Genomic DNA, 24,596 nt, shown 5'->3' on the forward strand with positions numbered 1-24,596 from the left:
TATTGCACACAACTAAAATAGGGTGGCATTAATGAGGAAAAGAATGTCAATATGTAAGCATTCTTAGTTGCTACTGAGCATGTAGGAATTAACCACTTTCTATTTTATTTTTTCAAAACTAGATGCTATATGGCTATCAAGTTGCCTGACATAGAAGTATCTAGTAAAAAAAAACCTTTTTGCCTTTTCTTACCAACTTGGATCTCCTGTTTTCTATCTTTTCCTTAATGCTGCATTGTATTTGCTTATAAATAAACTATACCTCAGTAATCTCAGAATGGGACATATAGGTTGCACTGCCTCTAATTATTCACTGCAGAGCAGTCTTAATTGGCTTCAAGCTTATTCTAGTGTTAGTTATCAGATCTATTCAGCTGTGGCAAAATTTTTGAGGTCAATTAACTCCATGCTAATCCTCAGATTTACTCATCCAAAGCAAAATCATTAGTACAGTATTATTTGAGAAGCCTGTCAAAAGGGCATTATAAAACAGTTTTCTGCCATTCATTGTTCATATGAAGATATTCAAATAGACTAGACTAGACTAGACTAGACTAGACTAGACTAGACTAGACTAGACTAGACTAGACTAGACTAGACTAGACTAGACTAGAATAGAATAGAATAGAATAGAATAGAATTCTTTATTGGCCAAGTGTGATTGGACACACAAGGAATTTGCCTTGGTGCATACGCTTTCTGTACGTAAAAGAAAAGATACATTCGTCAAGAATCATAAGGTACAACACTTAATGAGAGTCATAGGGTACAAATAAGCAATTAAATCATATTAGGAAACAGTCAATATAAATCTTAAGGATACCAGCAACAAGGTTACAGTCATACAGTCATAAGTGGGAGAAGATGGGTGATAGGAACGATGAGAAGATTAATAGTAATGCAGACTTAATAACTAATTTGACAATGTTGAGGGAATTATTTGTTTAGCAGAGTGATGACGGGGAAAAACTGTTCTTGTATCTAGTTCTTCTGATGTCCAGTGCTCTCTAGCATCGTTTTGAGGGTAGGAGCTGAAATGTCCAGGATGCGAGAGATCAGCCCTCTTTTTGAGTTGTGCAGCATACACGTCCTATGGAAGGCAGGTTGGTAGTAATTATTTTTTCTGCAGTTCTAATTATCCTCTGAAGTCTGTGTCTGTCTTGTTGGGTTGCAGAACCAAACAAGACAGTTACAGAAGTACAGATGACAGACTCAATAATTCCTCTGTAGAACTCTATCAGCAGCTCCTTGGGCAGTTTGAGCTTACTGAGTTGGTGCAGAAAGAACATTTTTTGTTGTGCTTTTTTGATGATGTTTTTGGTGTTAGGTGTCCATTTTAGGTCTTGAGAAATGGTAGAACCTAGAAATTTGAAGGTCTGTACTGTTGATACTGTCTTGTCTAGTATTGTAAGAGGTTGTAGTATGGGAGGATTTCTCCTAAAGTCCACTACCATTTCTACGGTTTTGAGTGTGTTCAGTTCCAGATTGCTCTGGTCACACCACGAGGCTAGTTGTTCAACCTCCCATCTGTATGCAGATTTATTGTCTCGAATGAGACCGATCACTTTTCTGTCATCTGCAAACTTCAGTAGTTTAACAGATGGATCGTTTGAGATGCAGTCATTGGTATATAGAGAGAAGAGAAGTGGAGAGAGCACACAGCCTTATGGGCCCCCTGTGCTAATTGTACAGGTATCTGATGTGATTCTGCTTAGGTTGACCTGCTGCTTCCTGTCTGTTAGGAAGCTTATGATCCACTTACAAGTGTGTTCAGGTCCTGCTAGCTGGTTTAGCTTAGTTAGAAGACTGTCTCGAATGATAGTGTTGAATATTGAACTAAGTCTACAAAGAGGACCCTTGTGTAGGTCTTTGGAGGTTCAGGATGTTGTAGGATGTAGTGCAGAGCCATATTAACAGCATCATCTGTTGATCTATTTGCTCGGTATGCAAATTGCAGGGGATCTAACAGCAGATCTGTGATGGTTTCCAAGTGGGACAGCACTAGCCTTTCAAAGGTTTTCATAACTACAGATGTTAGAGCAACTTGTCTGTAGTCATTCAGTTCCTCCTTCGGCACTGGGATGATAGAGCATTTGAAACAAGAAGGAACATAGCACATCTCTAGCGATTTATTGAAGATACGGATGAAGATGGGGGCCAATGGGTCAGCACAGACTTTTAAGCAAGAAGGAGTTATCTTGACTGGGCCTGGAGCTTTTCCTGGCTTTTGTCTGTGAAATAGATTTTGCACTTCCTTTTCTGTGATCACTAGGGGTGGGAACCCCATGGGATGGGTTCAGTTGTAGGAGGCTTGGCTTTGTTGTTGTGTCTGAGATGGGGGTTGTGGAGATAGGTGGCTGTAAATTATACTCATTTAAAAAGTAGATGAGACATTGACGTGGGGAATGACTCTCTCTCACCTTTTTTTCTTGGTTTCCCCAATCTGCCAGTCATATGCATATTATTTTGGAAATAGTCACAACTAATTGGTTCTGAGCTTGCAGGAAAAATATCCATTTACATTTCAATTTTATTTAATTTTCTGCTATGATCGACTATTAGCTTTCTAATGAAAATAAGCCTGTAAGTTTTATTTATCTATTTAAATAATTTGTTTATATTTCTATTTGTAATTTACTGAGTTCATTTAAAAACAACACTGACAGTAAATAATCAGGAAAACTAATACCATTTAACATTGTTATGGTGAACTGAAAAGTTTTATACAATGAATTTGCAATCCAAAGGGGAAAAACCACTGTAGGCTGGATCATAGCTTTCCTTCCTTGTACTGTAGGAATATAGTAAATTTATAGAAGAAAGGCATCACTGAAATTAGAAATTCAAGTCTCATTCAAGGTTGATATTATGAGGAAACCAGCTGTTAAAGCACTAGAGCTTCTATAAGGAAATGATAATTCCCCCTATCTTGGCCATAATTAGACTTGGACCCTGGCATGAAATGTACATACTTATCCAGTGCTTTTTTGCTTTTCTTTTTCACGAATGTTGACTTTAGACAAGGTGAGAAAGCCACAGATCCCTGAATTGTGTTTTGGGGTTCTTCATAACTTTCTGGTTTGATGATATACTTCTGGAGTATTGGAAGGGAAGATTGACGATCATCTCAGATCTTTTGCATTTCAAGACTGTGTCTGTCTCTGATGTTCATTGGTGGAGATCCCAGAGTTTTGAAATTAGTTTTGTAACTGTTTTCTAGACTGATAGGCATCTTTTAAAAGAGAGCTTAATCTTTTTACAGGTTTTTTTGGGAGGAGATTTCTTCTAAGAAGGGTATTTACTGTTAGAATATATGGTAAGAATGCCACTATGAAGAGGGAAAATAAATTTTACAGGATACAGATCTGATTTCTTTAAATTAGGAATTCATAAAATTAGTTCTAGTTATGTTTTTAATTGAATTAATTGAATAGGAGGGATTACCTCTTCACACTGGCACAGAAACATTATATTAGATGACTTTGTTTGTAATAATAATACATTAGATACATTAAATTAACACCAATTTCAGGGTTATTTGTTTGTAATACCAATAGGATGCACATAAAGTTTTATAATATTCAGAAAATCTGAAAAGGGCAAATAGTTTTTTTACAGAACTGCACTGTTATACTTTGAATATATATACTTTGAATATATGCCTTCTCTATAGTAGAACTTATAAAAGTTAAGTACTAACTTAGTGTTCTGTTTAACTATTTTTAATATAATATGTATCTTATAATCAGAAAGTACTAACCTTATTTTCTAGTCTTTTTTAAAAAAATAAAGCAACCACATTGATTTTTCTAAGCAAAGTGAATGCAAGTTTTTTATTCCCTTCTGAGCCTTGATATTGGAAAACCATAATAAGCTGTTTCTTAGTTGAATAAAATACTACCTTATTAAGTATTATTCTGAAATGCTATTTGGATTAAAATAATTGATTAAAATTGATACACAAAATATATCATGTAATTTTACACACCCAAAATTACCCGTATGTTTATCCACTAGTATTATGACCACTGTATTATTGATCTAACCTCTGAATAAACTTGCTTGTGATTGGTTTGTACTAGTAATGGATATATGTAACCAATACCGACATTTATTTTCTTTTTCTTCAAAACCGTCTTAAAACCTGAGTGCTTTTGAGTGTTAATTAGGTAGACTAAATGCTGTCTAATTTTCCAATGTGGCTTATTAGAAGCCTTCATGTAACGTATATGAGCTTATGGGGAATGCTTCTAGCAACCTTTATTTTTTGTGAAACATTCTAATCCTGTAACCATATTGATTCTTTTGAAAGTAGTCACAGGAAAAAAAAAAAGGTGCTGAGTAAGCAGGAAAAAAATCCTTTAGATCAGGGGTGTTAAACTCAAGGCCCAGGGCCCAGGGCCCAGGGCCCAGATTCAGCCCGCGGGGTGCTTAGATCTGGCCTACAGGCCTGCCCTGGAAACAGCAAAGGACCGACTCGCGGTTCCTCTGCCAGTGAAAATGGGCTCCCAAGCTCCGTTTTTGGCTGCGATGGCTTCCTGCAACTCTCTTCCAGCAAGCTCAGGAGGGCTGTTTTTACTGGCAGAGGGTTGAAGGAGGCCATTGCAGCCAAAAACGGAGCTTGGGAGCCCATTTTCACTGGCAAAGCGCTTGGGCTACCACAGAGCCCCTGACACAAGTAACATCGAGTTACCACGCCCACTTCTGCCACACCTACTCCAGCCCCCTGAGGTCAGACACAACCCTGATGTGGCTCTCAATGAAATCGAGTTTGACACACCTGCTTTAGATCATGATGGATAGCTTGACTTAATATGTATTCTTTACAAAAATGGAAAATTTCATAATGGGAATTCTGAATAAAAAATAAAAATAAAACTGTAGGTAAGCAAATCTATGACATAATTATACTTAAAAAGTAGTGACATCTGCTCTTGGATCAGTTGATAACTAAATCTCAAAATTGCCTAACAATTCCATTAAGTATACAATATTCAGATCCAAAGTGGGAAAAGAGTTTGCTGTTTTTGGTTCTTCTTATAGAAGCAACATTTTTCCTGATCTCACATAGTAACCATACAAGCCCAAGACTATACGTGCTTGAATTAAGGATGTCCTTTAGTTTTTGTGATAATTGGGAGAGAAAGCTCTTCATCTTCTAAGTCTTGTCCATAAACTTTCTTTTCCTTTTCTTTAGCTCTTCCATCTTATCTGCCTTAATCTCAAGGGAGCAAATTGGCATTTAGATCCAGGAATCATTTCATGGAACTCATATTCTCATAACACTATACAATACATCCTTTCTGATGTTCTATTTCCTTATAATTATTGTTGTTGGTTTTTTGTTTGTTTGTTTGTAGGGGTTATTTTTGGTCTTGTTATGTTTTGAACTCTGGAGACCTTCCTTGTTGTAGAATCTCAGGTCACCAATCTGTTTAGTTATTTGTCACTTTATGACTTCCTTATAAACTTATCATGTTTTGCTATCTTTGGCTATTTTCTTCCAATTTCTACTATGGCTAATTGAATTAGAGGGTCTTATTCAATGCTTTGAACCTTGTAAAGAAATTAATTTTCTAGACCTCTTTTGCTATTTGAATTAGTATCAAATAAGATGTTTGAAAACAAAACATATCTGGGGATTCAGAAAAACTCATCTGGCACTGCTTAAGATAGGCAGCTCCCATTTTCTAAGTTGTTTATACTTTGCAGAAAATGAGCTGCTCTGAAAAAAACTGTTAATTCTAGGGGAAGCTTGGTATAACTAAGAGAAATAAAAGTCAGTAAGGATTTTTTTTAGTAAAAAGACTGTTGTGGAATACATCCTGAGAATTCATTATAACATGCTACCTTGTTAGAAACCACATACCTCCTTTAATTATTCAAATCAATAGTTTTCTTGAAAGCAGCTAATTAAAATTCTGTAGGCTTTATTAGGCTGTGTTTATCCAGACGTCACACATTTGCTGGTAAGTAGATATAGTTTGCACTGGACTGATAATTAAATATTAGTTCATTATTTCATTCATCTGTCCAATAGAGAGCATGCTGAAATGATGAAATATGCTTCCTTGTAGTTAACATTTATTTTTAGGATTATTCCAATGTTGTTTCAAATGAAAAGAGAATAATTTGTCATACATTTGCTGCAAAACAAGTTTCTACTGCCATGCTGAATGCTGATTTCCAGGCAGTCTCAACATAAGCTTGGTCTTTTAAAGAACCAACTTGCAAAAGACTGCAATTATCTTCCATTCCAGCAGAGTAATCATTTTAGTCTCTACAGCAAATAATAATAGAACTCAACAATACTTTTAAAACTAGCAAATTTGTAATGGCAATTGCTTTTATACATAAAACTTGCTTCATAAAAGGCACAAATAAGCCTATTTGACATATAACTTAAAAAGTACTTTTATTGTCCACAAAATTATCCTTGATCTTTCTTTTCAGCATCTATTTGGAATTCTAACTCCACACATGGATAAAGCCATTATAATAATTGTTTTATGACACTGAAATGGGTCATCCTGATGCCTGCATTTTGAAAGTGATAAATGAGATTTTTCAGATTGTGCTTTCAGTTCTTCTAAATTGTACAATAAGGTAGACTTGATGAAGCGTATTATCATGAGACTATACCAACTTACGCTAGGAATTGTACAGTTCCAGTTGCCATTGTTAGGTGAATTCTATGTGGTCGCAATGAGCTAAAGACATCTGATTGTCATTTGTGACCACCCGTCAACTTCCTCATTGACTTTGACTGCTGAAAGCTGTCAGTGAAGGTCACCTATGGTGCCACAAGATGCTGTGACATTGTAATTGTGACCTGGTTGCTAAGCATGAAATAGCAATCATATGACTATGGGGATGCTGCAACAGCTACAGCTATAAAAATTGTTGTCTCACTTGTTCAGTGTTGTCAAAATTTTGAAGAGTGGCTGAATGAATTTTTCAATGACTACCTGTAAAAAGTTAGCTAGCAAATAGCAATAATAAACCATACTCAATTTGACACTTTCAAAAAGCAACATTTAGAATATACAGTTAGCATCCGGTTTATATAGGCCTTAGGATGAATGCAGTCACTAAAACTGTGCCTTTCATCTGGAACCTGGCATGGGTCAGCTCATCTAGATCCTTCTAGACAAAAATGACAAGAGAAGGATCATGTTATAGGTAATTTTGTTTTGGACATTAAGTGCTTTAGAAGTCATCATCAACACTGTGAATTGCACCTAGAAACACACTGGTAACCAGCGCAGCAGCAAAGCAGTAGTGTCACATAATGAAACAAGGAGCAAGGAGCATCATATTTTGGGCCATTATAGCTTCTGAATGGTCTTCAGGGGCAGCTCCATTAAAATAACAAGTTGATCACAAGACAGCTTACAATTCTGTAAAGAAGTGTTATCTAGTAGGATCTTTCCCCACCAACTGGAACTGGTCCTAGACAAAGGAGAAGAATTACTGCAATATATTGTCCCGTGTTCCTATCCTATGGGGATGAACAGAAAGATATAATATTCAATGGTACTAAATACCAACGAGGCAACAAGCAGAATGAGTAGCACTGCACCACCTCAATCTCCCTTCTACCAGAGTTCATTTAGATGTGTGAGCAATGCTGTTTGTATAGTGTACCCAGAAGTAAAATCCAACTTGACATCTTTATAGTTCCAAAATATCTGAAACATACAAGACAGGAAAGTTGGGAGTAATGTTGATTGTACTTCTAGCAGCATCAACAAAACAGCACCCACAAGAACAAGTGGTCAAGGGAGAAGATAATTTATAGAATATTCGAGAGAATAATCTGTTTTGTTGGGCATCTCATACACAGAAACATGTGTTTCTGTGTATGAAAATTAGCTGTTTTTCAACATGGTTAAAATTCTCCAGATTTAGGACTGTCATTAATATTGAGATTTCACTGAATTGTACAAATTATGAAACATTTTGTTTTGGGTTTTTTTTAGTTTTGATCTCATTCTAATGCTGACATATGGATATTTATATTGTCCAGGCAATGATTCTACAGTTTACAGAGTCTGCACACTAACTAAGAAATGGTTTGTTACATAAACCATAATTGATGATTAATACCATGGATTAGAAATTACAATGGGTGGACTTGCCTATTATAGTATTTCACTAACAAATAAATATTGTGTCTTAATGTGAAGTATGCATCCAACTAATATAAGATGACCAGATTTTAACATTGGTAAAGAGGGACATTGTGGGCGTGGCTTATTTTGTGGGCATGGCTAGCTGGTCATGTGACCGGGTGGGCGTGGCTAGCTGGTCATGTGACCGGGTGGCCATGGCTATGTGTATAGGGTAAGGTGAACAGATTTTAACATTGGTAAGAGGGACACCATTGTGGGTGTGGCTTATTGTGTGGGCGTGGCTTGGAGGCCATGTGACTGGGTGGGCGTGGCTAGCTGGTCATGTGACCGGGTGGCCATGGCTATGTGTATAGGGACTACTCAGAGGGCTGGAAAGTCATTTCTGACAGGTCCTCACACTTTTGACTGGTCCTCACACTTATGACCATCCTCACATTTATGCGTGCAGCATTCTTAACAACCATGTCACTCATTTCACAACTGCTTCTCTTCACCATGGTGACAAGATAGGGCAAAAACGTAAAATGTGAGGACAGTCGTAAGTTCGAGGACTGGTCAAAAATGCGAGGACCAGTCAAAAATAACTTTTTCAGCCCTCTGAGTAGTCCATATGCATAAAAGGATACAGTAATAGAGAGGGATGAAGGAAGGGAAGGGAAATTAGAGTAGGAGTGACGGTAAGAGAGGGAGGAAGAGAGGAGGAGAAGGAGAAAGGAAGAGGAAATAGGGAGGAGAAGAAGAGGGTGGGGGGAAGAGAAAGTAAGAAGGAAAGAAAAGAGAGGTGGTAGGTTTGAGGAGAAAGATTGCTGTACAATAAAAAAGATGAAAGGGAAGAAAGCCAACCCCAAACAAATATAAAGATATTAAGATAAAGAATGAATTGTTAAACTTTAAAGAATAAAAGAGAGCAAATATGAATAAATAGCAATAATTAGAAACACACATACAAACATACAATGTATTTTCTTTGAACAGAATATTTGGCTGGTTCACAAATTTAAACAGTGTTTAGTCATTTCAATTAAATTTACAATTTCTATATTTCCTTTTTGCCATATTTATTCCTCATCTATTTTTTTAAAAAACCAATATTACCCTTTATCCTCATCTCTAATCTTAATCAAATTCAAATTTTCCCTTCTATTCTATATTATACCCCTTCCCATTGTCATCTATTTTTATATCCATCCTCACATTGGTTAATTATGTAATTATGTAATACAGTTGTTTAATACAAATTCAACATTTTAATATAAATCAATTAGTTATATAACTATCTTTTTTGTATATTAATCAATATGAACATGAATATTCCAATTATTTCCATGCAATCCAATTTCTTACAAATCAATTACTTATACTTACCAATAATAATAAACCAAATAATTTCCCCCATATATTCCTCCAAACCACAACTTAACCATTTCTGCTTTCAACACAGTATACAATTAATAGTATCTCAATTATTACAATTCCCTAGTTAAAAAGAGCTTTTTTTTCTTTTGTGTTTTAAAATCTTGAACTCTCCTCTTTTGCCCTAAATAATTTCCCATTGTTTGCACCTACCTTTTTTGGACCTACCTTTTTTGGTGAGGAAAAGGAAAATAAATCTGCTGCCTAATTTTCCAACGTTGCAAGCAAACAGCAAAGCCAACAGCCTGTTTTACTTTCAGTTTCGTTTTGAGCTTGGTTTGCACAAAGAGAAAAAAAAAACTGCTGAGCAATTTAGCAAGAGCAGAGCCCTGCGCAAATCAGCTGAGAGGGGGAAGCCGAGCTAATCAACGTAGGGCGGTCCTTTGAAGCCCCGCGGCAAGAGTTTAAACAGGTTTTTTCCCTCTAGCCATCAGCTGGGACTCAGGAGGCAGCCGGGACTCAGGAGGCAGAATGAAAAATCGGGACTTTTTTAAAACGCCGCGGGACGTGGGACAAATTGCTCAAAAGCGGGACTGTCCCGCCAAAAGCGGGACGTCTGGTCACCTTAAACTATTAAGACAATCCATTGAGACATTGGAAATGCCTTTTTTCTTAACAAATAGTTGGATTGAAATTTTATTTTACAGATATTTCCATGTTACTACTCCTAATGGTTCAGAGTATTGTTCAAATTAAAGTTTGTTTTGTTGACAGTCCTGAATCTGAAGAATTTATATTTTTAACCATGTTTAAAAACAGCTCTGTAATAAAAGCACATGTTTTTGTATATGACACGATAGTAAATTTATTCATCAGAAAAGGTGGGAGTATTTTTGCTGCATAAACTTGCAGTATATTTTACTGAATGGAATAATGATCAACAAAGAACCAATTAAATCAAGGATCTTATGAAAGTCAAGGATACAAATAACTAAAGGCTGAGAAATGCAGACAATGCACATAGGACTGCAGTTCTGCTGGTAGTTGGGAATAAGTCACAGTAAATTGAGTAATTATTTTTGTATAAATATGTATAAAATGGAATTGCATGTTATCCTCTGGATCAGCAATCATGCTTTTAAGATGTATAATTTTGAAAATTGTGTTAAGTGGTTATCGAGCTGCATAAAGAATATAGTGATCTCTGACAGGAATACTACATCAGATATTAAATCCCTTATTACCATCAAACTGGTTGATGTTTGAATAAAATCTTTAATAGACAAAGTCATAGAAATCTCTACTTTGCTTGCTGTAAAGTTTATTCTAATTATTTGTAGAATAATGACTGAACCATTTGTTTCTCTGTTATTATTTGAGGCTGTTGGAAGATGTGACTCTTTCCAAGATAAACTGCATATGTGTGGTTTGGCATTGGAATAACTAATGTTGAATGAACCTGGAGTTTCAGAGCAATTATGACAGAATTAAAATGTTATCAACTGAGTTATGAATGTGGTTGCGGTTATGTGGGGATAAGCTTTGGCCTTGTACATATTTATGATTCAAATGTTAATTTTAGTTACGGTTGAGTAAAATCAACTTCAATGAAATAAATGTAGTTATCCACAATTTGTCTTATCTTTATACAAACTTCAATTTATTCATCGCACTACGAAAATATTACTTCCAGTTCAGTAATTAGCCTTGTCAAGACACAAAATATAAATACCTTTTTTCAAGAGAAATATAGAAAGGATGTTTCAGGAAAAGAACAGTTACAAATTTCTTCAGTTTTTCACTGTAAAATTTCTTAACTACTATTTCTTTAAAAGAAATCCATAGTGATTATATATTCAAATGAAGAATTTAACAGCTTCAGAAGTGTTGGAATAGAACATCCAGAATTCTCAATTCAGAATAAAAGAATAACAGAGTTGAAAGAGACATTGGAGGTCTTCTAGTCCAACCCCCTGGTCATTATACCATTTCAGACAAATGGTTGCCCAATCTCTTCTTAAAAACCTCCAGTGTTGGAGCACCCCCAACTTCTGAAGGCAAGTCATTCCATTGATTAATTGTTCTAGCAGAACATTTCTCCTTAGGTCTAGTTTGGTTCTCTCCTTGATTAGTTTCCATCCATTGCTTCTGCTGTCATGTGCTTTGGAGAATAGGTTGATACCTCTTTTTTGTGGCAGTGCCTTAGATATTGGAACACTACTATCATGTTACCCCCTGGTCCTTCTCTAGACATATCCGATTCCTGCGACCTTCTGCAAATGTTTTAGCCTCCAGCTCCCAAATCATCTTTGTTGCTTTTCTGCACTCTTTCTAAATTCTCAACATCTTTTTTATATTGTAGCAACCAAAACTGGGTGCAGTATTCCAAGTGTGGTCTTATTAAGCCATTATAAAGTGGTACTAACACTTCATCTGAACATTCAACAAATGCTATCAATGTTATTGGAAAAATGCAGTCATTAAAATAAGTTGGCTCAGCTTTCTTTGAAATTAGATGCTGTCTCCTTGAACTGGCACTTAGTGCATAGTGCAGCTTAGCTAAAACTAGACTAATCATACTGGAATAACTGGCTAGTGTATATTTAATGGTTCTGAATCCTGCATGTTAGAAAAAATGCAATAAGTTTAGCTTTTTAAAGGTGGAGATTGCAGAGATGTTAAAATATTCCATGCTGAAATTTTACTGGAAGACATAGAAACATGAGGGGAAAAAATATAAGTTTTATTTCTCTTGGTCTGAGACATACATATTGAGGAGTTATGGTAGAACTACCGCTGATAATGTTTTATTTGCATATTTGGCCAATATCCATATACACTATCTAGGGAAGTGTCAGTTGTCTTAACCTGTTTAGGTTCTCATTGCTATCAAGAGATATTGTCTCTTCCAAAGTAAAAACTGAACTTTATTGACTAAGTGATTCTGTCCCAGAGCTGTCTTCAGTTTCTGTTGATATTAGAATTTATAAGCCCATGCCTTATACATATGCATACAACTCATTATACAGTACTGTGATTCTCACTTTGCCATTTGCCTCTGTTTAATCCGTCCTCAGGATGACCATCACAGTGGCTTTCAAGATTTTGTTAATATAAATCAATTCAAGCGCTATCCATTGTAGAAAGTAGCTTCTATTTAAGCTATGTTAAATATTCCAAAAACCTGCACATTAAAAATAGACTTCTCTAACAGTGGTGATAATGATTGTGACTTCTGGGATTCATTTTTCATTTTGCTTATTGAACTCATTAACTGCTAGGAGAAATATCTAATGAGTGTAATTTCAGATAGTAAAACTTGCAGTTAATGTACTCATTTCAAGTAAATGGTTTCTAACTTTAAAATATTCTTACCTAGTTTATAAGGTATGAAGATTTTTTTCCAGAGGATAGCCTGAATACTTATTGTAGTGCATTGAAAGAATACCTTATAATCAGCAAATGAAAATTGCTAAGGATTGTCTGTGACTCCAGTGCACCAAGACTGGCAGTTTAGTATGGACGCTGAAGGAAGGTAGTATTTATTCTCTGTATGTTGTACTTTCTTAATAAAACTATGTAATAGGTACCAGATGTCAAGAAAGAGGATTGAAATTGAACATAATAGATCTGCCTTTAAGAAATAACCTACTTTTTAAAAAGTTTAAGATATATCCTTTGTATTTGCATGTCATGATGGATTTTGTAATATAACAATTTGTTATTTTGAATATTTTGAAAAGCGTTCTTATAGTGCATAAAACAAATATTAGTTATGAAAATATTTTTCAATATGGAATAGGTCTATGGAGATTCGCAGTTATCCAGCTCATGATTGTCCCAAAGGTGCTTTTTCAAGAGGGAACTGGACTTTCTGGAATCAGAAAGTCCAGTTGCTTATTAAAAAAGCACCTTTGGGACAATATGGAATAGGAAAATCCTCAATGGTTGCTTCTGCATTTTTCTCAATCTGTTGCATCCTATATTGTTTTACTGTCTTCCATGGGTTGCAAACACATAGTTCAAGTTGGTACTGATTACAAATCAGAGTTGGTTCATATAACAAATAGTGGTTAGGCAAATAAAGTGAGGCAAGGTGGAAAATGTACGCGTTTGCAGGCTGTTTGAATGAGCCATCCTTCTGATATTGAATAATGATGAAGGAAAGAAGTTGGCTGAAGAAGTCTGATGAATAATACATTACTAGTGTGGTCTAGTGGTCAGCATTAGATTAGGACTGGAAGTTCTAGATTCAAATTTCCCTGCAGCTTCAAACCCTCCTGAATGATCTAAGACTGATGTGAGGATAAATTAGTTCAGGAGAGCTGTATATGTTAATCTCAGCTCTTGTAAGAGTGGGATACCTTTTTCATATGAAAGAAAATTAGGGAGGTTGTTTAATCTTAATAATCAAATCCCAGAACAAGTCATTGCGGGTTTTTTTTAACAATAGTATAGAAACAGTATCCCATTTTGTTGCCAACGTACCTTTTTCAGGGATCTTTTTTAATCTTGCCTTTCTCAGCAGACTTCCATCCAAGAATTAATCAGGTTCAACCTTGCTTAGTTTTTGAATCCAGACAAGATAAGCCAGGTGTCACCATGTGCTAAAATGATTAATCTTAAAACTAGAACACAAATGTCAATTCTATCAAACAGACAAAGGAATACTCATTAAAAGTCTGAAATGCATAAAATGACAAAAAGATCATTGATCCAAGGTTGCATAATTTATTGTTGTTTGAAGACAACAAAAAGCCTGTCTCTCACTATCTTTTTTTGCAGGTTTATTAAGTAGCTTAGAATTATATATGAATTGAAGCAAATAAAAGAAAGTATTTTTTGCTTTTTTATTCCGTTTATTGCTTTTTTAAAATTGCAATTAAAGCAGTGCCTCCATTTTGTTCAAATTCAGTTTTACTTTGTTCACTCCCACCCTGTTAATTAATTAATATAGGCAACATTCAAGCGTCTGTATTGTTTGTTCAGAGCTGCAAGTTTTGAAATATTGAAAAGCCATTCCTTAAGATGAAATCCAGTCAAATGGTCCAGAAGGAACTTATGGTACTGAAAATCACAGAGAAATACTGGAGGACTTACCGCACAGCCATTTTAAAAATCTGTATCATCCACCAAGTCAGTCATAGTAGTTTCACCATAATATCTCATCTGAAAGATTGAATTTAAAAATAATATTCTCTCTCTCTTGCGCTCTCTCTCTCTCTCTCTCTCTCTCTCTCTCTCTCTCAATTTCTAAGTGTTTCTGCTAAATTGTCAGGAATACTTTCATAAAGAGTACATGTGTGCTTGAAACAAGAAATATAGGAAGTTCTAGCATCTAGAGACTACATCTAGTCTTCTTTCTCTCATTCCAGTTTTCTGTAAAAGACAGAAAAATAGGAAGTTCATAATATTGTTGTCCATTCTTAAATCAATTTCTGTTATCTTTTTAAATCAGCTTTGTGATGATTATCTACATAATGTAAAGACCAATTGCTAGAAAAAAAGTATTGCCTTAATCTTTTTGGCACACATTTTAACTTAATCTGGCCCTCTTCATAAGATTCTTTTGAAGCAAATTAAAGTTTAATTTTTTCCCCGATAATTTGCCAAGGTGGCAACTCATTTTATTTTGAAATTGACAAAAATGCTGTCAAGTGGCTACTTCTATTTAAGTCACATTAGAAACACTAATTGTAGAAACACAATTGTAGTGTTTAACATTAGAAACACTAATTGTAGGAAGGCTGATGTTTTGATGAAACTAATATTTGTGGTTAAATTGAATATATAAAGTTCAAAATAAGGAATGGCTCCTAGCTTGGTTTAGGTTTGGGTACTGGATCCCTTATTCATCATGAATATCAATGGGATATCAATATCATGATAATCAATGGGATATATGGTACTTATTTACAAAAGACTTCTGTATTTTGGAGGCAATAGAAAAGACAGTATATAACTCAATAAAAATATGGAATAAAAATATGGAAACTTTCTTCTGTTGAAGGAGGACTTAGTGCTTCTAAAGTTTTTCATTTGACATTCTTGAAGTCAATCAATATATTTATAAACTAACTTGAGCTGGCATTGGACCATATCATTTCTTTTTACAGACTTTTTTGTATTCAGTACAAATGTGAGAAGAATAAATATTTACACTGTTTTCCTTTCACACTATATGGAAAAGGGGAATAGATGCAAAGAAGACATGAAAGATTTTGGCAGTTCCTGAAGCAGAAGTTAGAGAAAATAGAACAGCTAAGCTCTGCTGTGTCTCTTTTTAATTATACCCCAAGAGAAAATTATACACTTTTGTAATTTAACATTGCACTATAATCTCAAAGATCCCACTGTTAATTTATGTGTGAAGTCTATGATCTGAAACTCAGTAGTCTATAAAGAAAGATGTTTTGTTGGAATGCTTGGTCCCAGAAGATACTTTGAATCAATTGATTTATAATGGTTGTTTCAAGGAGTTCATGATGTTTGTTTCTGAACATGGCGTGTATACACCCATCATTCACCCACCCACACCCACAAGAGAGAGAGAGAGGTGGGTGGGTAGCTGTTGATCTCAGAATCATGACTTTGGATAACCTTAGTAAAAACAGCATATGCAATTATATAATAATAAATATATAATTCCCAGACAAGACAACCTTCTTAAACTAGCATCAAAGTAATAATTTCACATGCTCAGCCACACGTTCTGACCCATATGCTTAATGACATAGCCATGACTATAACGACTTTCAGGGTTTAGTCTAATGTGATATTTGGGAGAATGATGGTCCTATCAGATGGCACTTTTTAAGAGTGGGACCTGGAACGTGGTTTTCCTTCTGGATCTGCTGAAAGTGGATTTTACACCAATGAAAAAAAAAATCTTATCCTGATTTTAAAGTATAGATACGAGTCGTTATCTATTTTTGAAATGTTTCTTAGTTCTAAGAATCAGAAGATGAAACAATATTTTTGTGTACAAGGCAGATACAATAAGCCTAAGGACTGAATTAATTTTACATCAATACTTATGGATATATGAATTTTTTATCTTTTTTTTCTGTTCTTTGTCACATTTAGTCACCATCGAATACCATCGAAAATTGTATTTGAAATTACCATTTTAAATATGGGATTATTTTTTTCCTCCTTATAACTATATAATCTTTTTTTCTGTTGGTTCTTTTGAACTTCACTATTAAAAATTTAAAAAATAAGCCTTTTGGGGAAGGTAGGCTGAACTGAAGATGGCTCTGCGAAAGCAGAGCCAGCAACCATAGTAAAGACCAAGCAACTGGTGAGTAGACCAATTTCTTGATATCTCTCCAGATAAGAAGAGGAGATTGCCCACAAGTGATCCTGACAGGTGGTCCTCATAATAAGATTGCAGGACAGCCATTTTCTGCAGGTTTGAGTATTGGAGATGACAGGATTAACCATTTTGTTTGCAACTAGGCAGACACTTTTAAAAGATATTAAGTTCATAAATGTCTCTTGCTGAAATTGTTCATTAACTATTTTTAACTATTAACAGCCATCAAATTGACAATATCAAATTCATGAAGCATACTGAGTATAAAAGCATTTGTTTATACACTGACTTGAATGTTATTTCTGACACAGCCCATACTGAAGTATACTTTCTGCTGTTTTGTCTAATTGTATGATATCACCTTGACTTTTTGAGGACTGAGTCTAAGGATATCACCCATCAAATGTTTTCCTAATCCCCATTTATCTGATCTTAACTGAAGCTAGTCAAAAGGGTCAGCTAGGTAGATCCAGCATGAACACATTTTTTGGGAGATAAAGAGATACTGTAATCTTTAAGAGACAATCATCTGCCCATCCCTAAAGACACTCTGCATTGAACCTCTAGCTACTATCCAATTGTAGGTATGTACTTTGAGGGCAGAGTTCTTTAACATGTGATAACCTGTGCAACTGCATACATTCCTGGATGACACTGGACTGATTTTACTGTGGTAGATGACCATTTGCAGAAGAGAAACAGAGAAACTGTGACAAATCCTACTTGATAGATCAGCAGTTCAGGGCTGCAGAATTCTGCTGGACAGAAAGTTCAGGATTGGAGGCAGGTTACAAGTATCCCATACTACTTGTAGAGGCACTGCCAGAGAGTGGCATTAGGAGATTATAACTCTGCAAACAAGATACCTATATTTTGTGATGTCACCTATACTTGCAATGTTATTTAAGATAAGCTGGCTAGATATCATTCATGTGGTTTTCAACCAGTTCCTAGATACAGCGGTGAGATTTGAATCTGCCCTTTGTCTAAATCAACCAATCATTAGGATTGTGCAGAACATTTGATTTTGATTTTCGGCAACATGTTAAAAAACAAGTAAAATATCTATTTTTAGAATATTAATGCAATTAGAACTTTTGCAAGGTTTTTACAGCTGTTTTGGAAGCATTTCTTTGTTGTGTGTGTATATATGCATATATGCACATGTACAAACTTTTAATTTTTGAATGTTTATATTTAAAAACCTGAAATTCCTACCATTTCTGGTTATCAGACCCAAGCTTAGCAAGAAAAGGAAGAAAAGAGAATAGACATAAAAATGGCAGAGGTGATGGTGAAATTAGAACAAATATTCAGATCTATAGTATTAAGAGATCTTTAACTCTTACAGCTGTCTAGTATTTATTTATTTTATTTATAGGCTGCCTAACTCCCAGATGACTCTGGAGGCTAATATTAAATACCAGCTTATTAAAAGAACATATAATAGGCCAGAATAGCAAAGAGACAAACAAAACAAATCATAATCAAAGGAAAACAAAAGAAATAGATGTTTAACTTTTGACATGATGTAGATTCTTACTTAGGTATTATGTGCTTCATGCCTCCAAATATCAAGAATAAAGTTAATACATGTTTTTTAATACCAGATTGTATAATAGTAATAGCACTTAGACTTATATACTGCTCCATAGTGCTTTATAGCACCTCTGAACGGTTTACAATGTCAACATACTGTCCTCAACAATTGTCCTCATTTTACTGACCTGGGAAGGCCTTGAGATGGTCACCATCGAACTCTTGACTGCGAGCAGAGTTAGCCTGCAATACTGCATTCTAACCACTGCACCACCATAGCTGTATACATGTGCTGCTAAAAGGTCTGGAATCTGGTACTCTCCATATGTGTTGAGACTCCATATGTGTTGAAATTCACAGCTAGCTTGACTGAATGAAGTTGGAGGACTTGTACAATAGTGATGCTTCTAGGAAGTTCTGGAATATGAATCTGAAATATATGATTCTAGTTTTCTTGTATTATGCCCAGAGTTACATGCCATGAGCTGGGTAACCATATAAGTTTGATAAATAAAATAAAAATATCAAAGATCAGGAAAGAATGATTTGAGCAGAAGAGCTTCTGAGAAGATGATGCCCTCAACAATGAGACTATGTGCTTGTTCATACTAACCATTTTCAGACAATGCCTCATTTGCGGCTTTGTTTTTAAAGCTAGTTTATAAGAAGCAAAACCACTTATAATGGGCCAACCAAGATAGTAAAACATGATTATAAAAGAATTGTTGCAAAGTATGAATTTATGTCAAGAATGTTAATCATTTGTTTATGAATATGAGAAACAATATGTAACATAATTGCTGAATGAGCAGTTTCTGACAATCTGTGAGTAAAGCTGTATACAGGATATGTATATATAGTCTGTTTGAAGAAAGTTGCTGTAGGTCACATATAAACTTGTATATGTTTATATGTATCTTCTGTATTGCTTTTTCTTTTAAAACATAAGGAATAATTATTAACATTTACATTACTTAATATAATGAAATTTCATGAAAAAATAGTCATTAAGAATCTGATAATTTTTTAAAGCTTTTGCTCATAAAAACAGGACTCCAGATAAACAGAAAAATTGCTTGCTTTGATGTTTATTATCTATAAATGATTATAAACCCTTAAGACTACAAACTGCAAATCTCATTAAAGCAGCTTGGAACTTTTCCAGAACACAGCTATTCTCTTCTATACCAGGAACCTGCCTGCAGAAATCAATGAGCAACAGGAGAGGCATATTCCAGGAAATTGGTCATTTCAGCAAAACCCTCATGTGGTTGGCTTAATCATGAAATGGGGCTGCAATTGTAACTCTATATTTAAGCCCTAATTACTAAAGAAATACTGGGATATGTTAGAGTTTTGCAATTCTTGTCAGTATGCAGGTGTACTGATACATCATTCTTTGAAATGTAAGAACAAAATTATGTATAAAAAGAAAACTAGATGCTTCTTTGATTTTACTATCTATAATATAGTTATCCTCTAAACTACGAGTCTGTGCTGCTGGCTTCTGGACTATATCAAGATTTGAATGGCTTCCAGATAAGAATATTGCATACTGTCTGGATATCAGTTCTGCAGTTGAGATGGGTTAGAAGCATATTCCATGCATGTGAAATAAATTGATCAACCCAGAAACACTGCTTTGTTCCATGAGACATTCTGGAGTCAGCTTTAATAGTACATTCACTGCATTTGAAGAGGCCAGTAACTGGAGACATCAGGGTGTCTCCTCAGGTCTCCAGTACTATATCTTAATTTTAGGTTATGCTGAATGCCAGTTTTGTTCATTGATGTCATCAGACTATTAAAACTAGCCCAATGTAATACTTATAGGTGTTGTTTCTGGTAGTAAGTCCTTCTCAGGCAATGTGATGAGATAAATAAATCCAGGCAGGTTGTTGCTTTTCACAAAGCTAATGTTTATGGTAAATGGAAAGATAAAAAGCAACTGCAGAAAAAGTGGTAATTTTGTGGAATATTTTTAGTTAGACAGTAGTGAACCAGAACATGAAATGTTTCTTCAATAAACAAAAAAAGCACCAAATAATCAGGAAAACATGTTGTTGGAAGGTAGTATATTCATCATTTTCCTCAGTAAGTGAGGGAAAGTTTATATACTTGGTGGCACCTATAATAGATGACTTTTTTCAACTCTGTCTTGCTGAAAGAAACTAATCCATTATATCACTTCGATCCTGAGCTATTTAAACTTACCATTGAATATAAAAATAACTTGCTTCAAAACAGACATGTTTGGATCACTATTCTTACCAGTTTTCAGCAGGTTCAACTATAAACACTTCAGATACTTGACCTCTTATTATGTATTTGCTTACTTAGCACAAGCTGTTAGACACGACTCAATCAGTTCATTCATTTTTTAGGGACAAACATGAGATCAGAAGATACAAAAAAAATTGCCCTTTACAGTATATAGAAAGCCTTTTATAGATTTATATTCCAAGATTTAAATTCTAGATTTTTTTTCTTCCTGTACTTTGGAGAGAAAATGCAGGCTTTGTTTTAATAACAAGATATATTACACAGACACTACTGGGGATTTTATTGCCATTCAGCAGAGTTGGCTTTTTACAATGATTTTGAGAAACTGAACTGGGGATTATTAGACAATAATGTTTACATTCTTTTCCTTCTTTCATCTGTATCATTTATAATTTTAAAGAAGGAAAAAAGAAAACATAGATGACATTATCTTCCTTTCTTGCTTGTTTACATGAACTTAAGCAATTTTCATTCCTTCTAGCAATGTTTCCATTTCATTGCACAGATCATTAGAACAAGTCAGGTAGAAATATTGACCTTCATATATTTTTATTTTATTCAAGCACGTAAATTCTACAAAACCGAAAAAAACTCCATACTATCTTTGTTTTTATTTCATTTAGCATTTTCAGACCATGTTGAAGACTAAGCTAAATGTCTTAACTCTTCGGAAGGAACCTCTTCCCACTGTAATCTTCCATGAGCCAGAAGCCATTGAGTTGTGCACCACAACTCCATTAATGAAGACTCGGACACATGCTGGATGCAAGGTATGTAATAACTGAAGCAACATATCTTCTCTGGCAATGTTCCACTTTGATACAAAATAAATGAAAAGAGGACTCCAAACATCTGTGTTTTACAATATGACCACTAATTGATAAAACTCTTGCTTTGTGCCTAAGGCAGGACTAGAACTCATGGCCTCCCAGTTTCTAGTCTGATGCTTTAATCACTACACCAGACTGGCTTTCACTGACACATTAGGCAACTGCAATTTTGAATATCTTGGTCCCTTAAATAGCATACAGTGAATTGGTTTCCAACTGATGATGTAGATCAGTTCCCATCAGCCTTCAGTCAGCATTGTTGTTGACTGAAGGAACTAAAGAGCAAAATGTCTGATGAACACCAGATTATGGGAGACTTGACTCAAAATATTCCTTAAACAAATAAAAAGAAGAATCAAATAGGCATTCCATGCAAATAAAGTCTCAAAAGATGAAATTTAAACTATTTAACAAATATATATGATTTTAAATAAAAATACTGTGATGAATTGATTGGCAGAATACATAATATACCATATTTTTCACTCCCTAAAATGCTCCGGATCATAAGACGCATCTAGGTTTAGAGGAGGAAAACAACAAAAAAATATCAGGTGGAGCCTAAGAGGACAACAGATTGGGGTCCTCTCATGTGCCAGCTCTGCCTATTGACTCCTGAACTGCGGCAAAGACAGAAGAGGCTGGGTTCAGTACGGTAAAAGGACCCCACTGCCACAGCCTGGCTACTATTCACCATAAGGTGCACCAACATTTCCACCCACTTTTGGGAGGGGAGGAAGTGTGTCTTATGGAGCGAAAAATACAGTATATAAGATGCAAGATTTATTTCCTGATTTCTGTGATGGATTTCAGTGAATAATGGGACTCCAGGCCTCCTGCCTGGCCCCCTAGAGAATTGGTCCGAATAAGGAAAAAAAAGTGCTGGGTTGTGTGGATTGCCTTCATATATGTTGGTTTCTTAAACTTAATTTTAACTTAATTGAAATTTTGTGTAATTGCTGCAGAATAGCAAAATACTGGGTGAGCCTTTGCATCTGTAGATTCTGTTCTGCTCCTAGAAAATTGTCAACTCATAGATAGTTTCATTGTGGATGCTCCCTTTAGCAGTTTGTGCCTCCAAATTTGCTACTAATTTTACTCAACCTGTCAACATTGTGTTTGCTTTTTTTAGTCACGAAATTTTATAAAAGCCCATTCAGTAATAAGCAAAGATATTTGTGTGTTATATAGTAATGTTTTTAAACATCAGTTAACTTTTTAGAGGAAAAAAAACCTACTATGGGAGAAGGAAAAGGATTTTTCTGAAATTCGAACTTAATAATATCTTTCAAGAAATTACAGTTTTGGGCAGCTGACAGTCTCTGCCCTAAACAATTAAATATAATTTGGCTGCATATGCTAGCTTTAGGGACATATATGACCATTTTTAGTCAAACATAGAAAAGAATGAAATGAGAAGTAAACCATATTTTTACAAGTGGTTGCTCTTCCACTTCTGTGAGCATCCTCCTTTTTATCAGCATTGAAATGTCGCATGCCATGTCTGTAGATGACAGCTATTTTGGTATAATGGTGAAGGCACAAGTCTAGAAACCACAAGACTGTGAGTTAGTCCCACTTTAGGCATAAAGCCAAATCTCTTTTAGCCCTATGAAGCAGGCAAACCACTTTTGAAAAACCTATAGGAACTAGTCTGGGCAATCACCAAATTCAACAGTGACTGGAAGGAAGGAAGGAAGGACTTTTAAACATCCACTGAATATATCTTCAGTCATATAATTTTCTTCATATAATTATTTATGATATTTAGTGTATCTCTTAGAAAATTCTGCCACAATTTTCATCTTATAGAATTCTTATAGACAAGCCACGTCTGGGTTGTTGCTTCGAGTGGCAGCACCCATTGAACTTCCTTTTCTAGGATCTGAAACCAAACATAGTCAGACCTTGCTAGCACATACACAAGCAATTTTATCCTTTTATATTTAGGAATCTGAATACAAAAATATTCATCAAAATATTTTGATGATGGCAACAGTTGTTGTGCAAAAATGGGTACTTGCTTGAATATGAAAGGAAAAGGTAGGATGGTAAAAGCAAATAGAGGATGTGGTGGTTAGGCAAGAGAAGGAAGAGGTTTGGAAAGAAATTGATGATCAGTCTAATTCTTTGCTGATGTAGTTTGACACTAACTTTCAGTTCTTGGAAGATCACAGGGCCTCATGTGCAATAGGTCACATGTTACATGGTTTCACTTCTGCTTTGAAAGAGTCCCAAGCCTTAAAATTTTCCCCATAATACATTTACTGAAGTGGTGATCATTTACCTCTATCATTGAAGGTTGCATTAATATTAGCATCACTATAGTCATTTGAATGTGCATTCACTGTTATTTGGTGGTTTTGTTTATTTATTTTATTAAATTTTTATACTGCCCTTCTCCCACTGGACTCAGGGCGGTGAACAGCCAAGAATAAAAACATCACATACAAAATTTAATTTTTTTTTAAAAAAAGAATTAAACAAATTTTGGCCCGATAAATTTAAAACACCCCAACTAAAATCAATTAACAATTAAAAATATCAAGGGGGAGGGGTTAGGCCAGCCCAGCTTGATGAAATAGAAAAGTTTTAAGGGCACGGCGAAAAGCACGGAGATCTGGGATCCTACGTATCTCCGGGGGCAGGTCGTTCCAGAGGACAGGTGCTGCCACAGAAGGCCCTCCCCCTGGGGGTCGCTAGCTGACATTGTCTGGCCGACGGCACCCTGAGGAGTCACTCTCTGTGGGAGCGTACTGGCCGGTGGGAGGCTATCGATGGCAGAAGGCGATCCCATAAGTACCCAGGCCCTAAGCCATGGAGCGCTTTAAAGGTCGTAACCAACACCTTGAAGCGCACCTGGAAGACCACTGGGAGCCAGTGCAGCTCACACAGGAAGGGTGTCACATCCCTCCCGCAGGAGGGATGTCACTCTGTTTATTGCTGCGAATGCACAAGGTTAATTAATTAATAATTTTATCTATTCATGTATGGTGTTTAATACATAAATCATCATAATGCTCATATTCTGAAGACAGGAAAGATAAAGGGAAAAACATTTGTGTGAAAATCTCTAATTCTAATTTAGCTACAGTTATTTTACTGCAAATTATCCTGGTAAATGAAAAAAGCATGTTT

The 24,596-nt window shown here is 35.3% G+C and overlaps 1 protein-coding gene across 1 annotated transcript in view; it reads left to right on the forward strand.

The window, feature by feature from the left end:
• Positions 1-24,596, forward strand: part of PID1 (phosphotyrosine interaction domain containing 1) — an 80,145-nt gene that overhangs the window by 7,856 nt on the left and 47,693 nt on the right. Inside the window, exon 2 of the mRNA XM_070945768.1 lies at positions 21,252-21,398. Coding sequence (XP_070801869.1) covers positions 21,252-21,398 — 147 coding nt within the window. The remainder of the gene's footprint in view (positions 1-21,251; positions 21,399-24,596) is intronic.

The sequence above is a fragment of the Pituophis catenifer genome, unplaced genomic scaffold (genome assembly GCF_029215685.1).
Source record: "Pituophis catenifer annectens isolate HBS135680 unplaced genomic scaffold, rPitCat1.0.hap2 SCAF_6, whole genome shotgun sequence".
In the NCBI taxonomy this organism is placed as follows: domain Eukaryota; kingdom Metazoa; phylum Chordata; class Lepidosauria; order Squamata; family Colubridae; genus Pituophis; species Pituophis catenifer.